Source organism: Teleopsis dalmanni, chromosome 1 (genome assembly GCF_002237135.1).
Source record: "Teleopsis dalmanni isolate 2A chromosome 1, ASM223713v2, whole genome shotgun sequence".
NCBI lineage: Eukaryota > Metazoa > Arthropoda > Insecta > Diptera > Diopsidae > Teleopsis > Teleopsis dalmanni.
The window spans coordinates 199,543,440-199,549,485 of NC_051846.1; the positions used below are offsets into that span (position 1 = coordinate 199,543,440).

Below are 6,046 nucleotides of genomic sequence, written 5' to 3' on the forward strand. Positions count from 1 at the left end.
ATTCCAAGTTATTTCTTTATTTAAAAAGAATTTTTATCTTTCGTTTTTCTCTTTTTTGCAGTTTACTGTAGAAATGCACAGCATCGAGTATTTCACAATGCCTGAGTTCGTTCAGCAGAAGAAATTTGTTTTTCCCATGAAGAAGACATTTTTGAAATGAACTGAAAATAAGTAAATTCCTTCTTAACGTCTCCAACAAAAACACAATTGTGTGTAAATCATTGACACTCAAATAAATTCAACAGGCAGTAGTCAAGTACTAAAATGAAATGAGTGAATGAAATGTTTAATTCATTAAAAGTCTTCATCAACACGTATCCGTAAGATATTTAATGCCGTCGTCTTATTTCTCAAGTGTGTGCGATAACTAAATATCAAGAAGAAGATGCAAACAAATGTGCAAATTGATTCCAAAAATTTGCGTGGCTGTGATGATAATTTCCGGTCACGTGGTCATCATATAACCATTGAGGTAAGTAACACAAAATCTAGTACATACGTTTTTATGTGATTATAATGCGATGAATATGAAATTATTAACATAATTATTAACATAATAACATAGTACGTAGCATAATAAGTATTCAAAGTTTATATAAAACTACAAAATCACACTAAAACGTGTGAAGTGATATCTGTTACCAATAATGTATTAATTAATTCTAGTTACTGGAAATGTTAAAAAGTATTCTAAGTAAATTGTAAAAGAAAGAGTTTGTTTTAGAGTGGGAAAATCATATGCGTGTGGAGTACTGGGAAAACTTCCCAGGACTTAGACAAAGCAAAGCACTAATAAAACCGTGCTCCTACAACAACATCCTCAAATTCTCAAAATATAATTTATGGTTGATAACGGATTCATTATAGGTTATAATAGCCTGAAATATCACCTTGATAAACTACGATTATCTACTAATTCGGAATGCAGATTATGCCTCGAAGATGAGGAAACTACTATGCATATTCTTTGAGACTGTTCAGCTTTAACAACGCACAGAAGAAACTTGTTTAATATGGAATTTCTGTCACTAAAACAAATTAAGAATTCTTTTCTAGATTTAGTTCTGGACTTTGTTCACAAAGCTTTAAAGGGCTTTGTGTAATCAATAGTGAAATTAGTACAATAGAACTCTTCTTTTCGTAGTACCGGCTGCTGGCCGATTCCACGTCGAAGCTTTAATGGAAAGCGTTTTTAATACTGAGAAGTTTTATTAATATTGTGAACTCTTTATGGCGTAATTTGTGTATTGTTAACAAGACCTTTCTTTTCACTTTCTACCTTTAATTAAGAGGTCAAATAGTAAACAAAGTAGATAGATTAGGTGCACGTAAGAACCCATCTTGTACAAATAAGATCAGTCTATTTAGATCAGAAAATTAAGCTCATTGAGATATATATAACGTAAACATAAATATATACATATACATATCAAATTAAAGAGAGCAGGGTTGTAAGCATATATATATATATATATATATATATATATATATATATACATGAGAAAAACTATTAAAACCTATAGAAAAATTTTCAAAAGCTGGTTATAGTAGTTAACTAATTATTTTTTCGTTCGAAAGCAGTGGAATAACTTAACTATTTCAAATAAAGATAAATAAATTTGGGTTTAAGAAAATCAGTTTTCACTTGACTGGAGATTCTAAAAAAGAAATTGTTTCTATTCTAAAAACAACAGATAGAAATTACATGACAAAACAAAAAACACGATTTTACAACAATAAGTATAAAAATGATAATGACTTCTTCAGTTCTTCTTCTTCTACAAAATTACAATATTATTTAAGAAATTTTTGGTAATCTGTGGCTAAAATGTAATAATAAATTTTTTCCCTGATGATGGTTTTAAAAAACCGAAACGTCGGAAATAAATATTAAATAAGTAAAATAATAAGAAAAATTTTTTATTAAAAAAACCAAATTACAAAATCTGACTGATAGCCCAATACTCATTTATAATAAAGCTAATAAATCTTACATAAAAAATTTCCATGTCACAATGTTAGTTACCGTACTCCTCCGAAACGGCTTTACCGATTTTTACCAAATTTTATATGCGTATTCAGTAGGTCTGGGAATCGGCTACTATCTATTTTTCATACCGCTAAAGTGATTAGGGAGTCCCTACCCAGCAAAAATATCCTTATTGCTTTAACAAAAAATTTTTTATTTTTTTGACATAAATTTTGTTTATATTTTTGAAAAAGAAAAATTTTTTCTTAATATTTTATGTAACTACGCCAACAAGTACATCGAGCATTTACATTCACTTCGTTTCTTCGTCTTCGCCTTGCATGGCAGATGGAAAATGTACTAAAAATTTTTCTAAAGATTTCACTAATGATACTATAACAAATACCGACGAATATCCAATATATCGTCGAAGAAATCCCGATAATGGGGGACAATGGCGGGTGGGGCCGTATTCGCCTCTGCTAAGCAAGACATAAATGCTCATATTAATGTTGAGTTTTGCAGTTCTGTGAAGAGCATCAAATATATAAGTATGTCCATAAAGGCAGTGATATGCCTGTGTTTAGAGTAGAAAATACTAATGTAAATGCTACTCCAATGAACAAAAACGGTGAAATTACGCTCTACCAAAAGGGTCGGTACATCAGCTCCAATGAAGCTGTTTGGCGTATCTTCGGTTTTCTAATTCATGAACGGGATCCAGCAGCTGTTCAGTTAGCCGTCCATCTTGAAAACGGTCAGCGTGTATTTTTCACGAACGAGACAGTGATTGATCGTGGTACAAATCCATCTAAATCTACACTCACTGCATATTTTGAATTGTGTAATAGTACGGATGATTTTGGTGCCTTTGCAAGAACATTACTCTATTCACAAGTACCACGCTATTTCACATGGTCTCAAACAAAAAAATGGATGCCCCGCAAGCAAGTTTCACCAGTTGATGCATGTCTCAATTTATTTAAATCGAACGCTTATTTACAGTTAATCCAAGACATACTGAGTGCTTTTATCTTCGACTGTTGTTGGTTAATGTTACTGGCCCCTTATCATTATTATTATTTACAGTCTATCCAAGACAATTTAAATTTGAAGATACAACAGTTGTTGCCAGGGAACTTGGTATCATACAAATCTATTGATTTTAAATTAATAATTTAATAAATAAACTATAATAACTTAAAAATAATATTGTTTGGCGTTTGTTATTTTTATTTTCCTTTTCGTTCATAGCGCTCCATGTCTATTTCATGCATATACCACATACTTACACACTTATAATAAGTAAGTTACTTTTTGTCTACACTAGAATTAATCTAGAAACTAGAAATAATTTATAAGGCAAAACAACGTTTGTCGGGTTATCTAGTAATAATATAAAGGTAAAACTGTATCTGTAAAATACAAGAATTACAGTGAATCAATATGTTGATTGACATTTTATTTAACATTACATTTTCCATGCTAATAACATTTATTTAACATAAAGCTCATGTACATTATCTTCTTGCAAAGCATGCTGGAGTTTTAAGAGTATTTAAAAGGACTCTTAAACTATTTAGATTAAAGCAACAGGTTGTCTGTAAACATTTCACCACATTCCGAAAAATTTTCTTTTCAACATAGCTTTAAAAGCATTTATATCCATAATATTTATGCACAGAAAATATAACTGAGCTTAAAGTTTTGCTTTCTTCTTGTTATATTAAAAACAACTCAAATCTCTATCGAATGCTTAAATGAGAAAAAAGCTTTTAATAACATAAAACCATATGATTTTTGTTTATTTATCAAACGACTCGACAATAATTTCTAGTTAAGTTCCTTCCGTTTGCAACAGCTTCAGTTGTAGTTGCACACCAATACAAATTCAATAAGTTGTTTACAGGATAAGTAGAAATATCTTACACTAGAATTTGTAACTGTTTAGATATTCCTCAATGAATTTTATTATTGTGTTATGTTCGGAAGTACTTAACGGACCAATACGTGCAAAAATGATTTCTACTCTCACTACCACTTGAGATGTGATACATTTTTATAAGGATACGTTGACTTTTTATAATTTGAAATTTAGTCGCACATTATATTTTAACGGGTGTTGACAGATAACTCTGTTATTCGAGCCTATTTATTTAAATTTATATCTTTTCGTTATAGTGACACATTTTTAAGCAAAAAAGTTTTAATATAATTTATTTTAAATTGAATTTTAATATATTAAACAGTGTAAAAAATGTATTTATTTTAATATTTGAAAAGAATTATGTTTATTTTAAATTAATATAAAAATATGTTTAAAAAAAAATTTATATAAATCTTTTAAAACTTGATTAACCATTTATTTGTGAGTTCTTTTATTTGTTTTGGCAATTAAAAAAAATTCGTTTTTTATTGGTTTTAAAGCGATTTGCTCCATTTATACGGATTTGTTAACACAAAAAACCGCAATGACCAAACAAAATACAAACGAAGGTTTAATGTTCCGCCAAGTGTAGATTGCGTGCAAATTGCGGAAACACAAAAAAGTATTTCCGGAAGTTAATACAAACAAAATGCCGGTGATTGAGGCTTGTGTGGGAATTTAATTGTATGTTTGCAGGCATTCAACGATTAATTCCGTTTCATTTGTGTTGATAGCGTGAAAAAATTTTAAAAAATATAAATTCTCTAAACAGTAAACACAGAAAATATTATAAAAATTTTTTAGTTTTATATTTAGTGAATGAAATTTTAATTTTAAAATTAATTTTAAAGAGAACATTTCACACAAAAATTAATCCATTTTATTTAAATTTATAATGCTTTCCAACAAATAAATAATTATAAAATAAATTTTTAAGTAAGTAAATATTTTTGTAACACATTTTAAAAACTTAAATGCATATCCTTTCGTCCTTACATTCTTTCGTTGATTGCCACATATATCATATTTTAATTGTACCAACTCTTTTCCGTAACATATGGCAGCATTTCATTACTCAGTAATGTTTTCTCAATTCAATTAGGCTTACAAACTAAAAATTGCAGTCCAAAAAAAAATATTGCCAAGAATTTTATACAAAAAAAAAATGGTTGGAAACCACGTATTTGAGTTTCATGAATTCCGAGCTGCAGATTTTTCGACAATTTTCCACAATTGCTTGCAATTTGTTACAATTTGTAACTCCGCTACTACTTATAACAGAAACTTAAAGGCAGGTTTATTATTTTTTTTATTAGCTTTGTTATTTCAGGATGCCTCAGCGTGCTGTGAAATTTAAAATTAAACGAATACAATAAATATATATTTGTTTTGACTTGGTTGAAGATTAAATTCTCTTTGCAGCTACTCGCACTCATATTAGAAACCATTATTTATATCACAGCTATATTAAATTCAGAAGCGATGGCTGAAACTTAATCATGAAGGTGTTGTTTGACAGTATTCTGGTTAATAACCAATTTTTTTTTTTGTTTTTGCTGAGAGGAGGTTTAAAAATGCCTAACGCATCGTCAATATGCCGTCACAATAGTGGGGTGCCGGGTTTGACCGGACTTAAAACAATCACCCTCATGTACCAGACCGTTTCTATTCTGGAACTTTATCGGGTACACTTCAGGATAGGGTCCCTATGTTGGTTTTTCATTAAAAATTATTTTATTTTTCTTCGTTAGCCTGTGTACAGGCCCCGTTTTGGTTTATCAGCAAACAGTATTAATTATTAGCCAACATATCCATTAAGTTTCTTTATCTTATAAATTTATTCCACTATTATTTTATCTGAATTTATATTCAATATTTGTAGATGATTAATGTTTGATCGACTAATAGTTTATATAGTTAATTTTGTTAGTTTTTAATAGTTAGTATCATATGGCAACTTGATAGCCCATAAAAGAATTCAAGTACTGATGGAACGAAAGAACTTAATAGCATGCCTTTCTTTATTGCAACGTACTTTTCACATTAATTTGCTAACATATAATTTTAATTCACTGACTGCAAGAGTCAGTATATATAAATAAATATAAATACAAACTGTATAAGTCAAAACAGATAAGCAGAAGATTTCT

The 6,046-nt window shown here is 29.2% G+C and overlaps 1 protein-coding gene across 1 annotated transcript in view; it reads left to right on the plus strand.

Annotated features, from left to right (window-relative positions):
* The first annotated feature begins 385 nt into the window (after positions 1-385).
* The window catches only part of LOC119667045 (casein kinase I-like), a 9,738-nt gene continuing 4,077 nt past the window's right edge, over positions 386-6,046 (plus strand). Inside the window, exon 1 of the mRNA XM_038076327.1 lies at positions 386-472. Within this exon, the coding sequence (XP_037932255.1) occupies positions 386-472 (87 nt within the window). The remainder of the gene's footprint in view (positions 473-6,046) is intronic.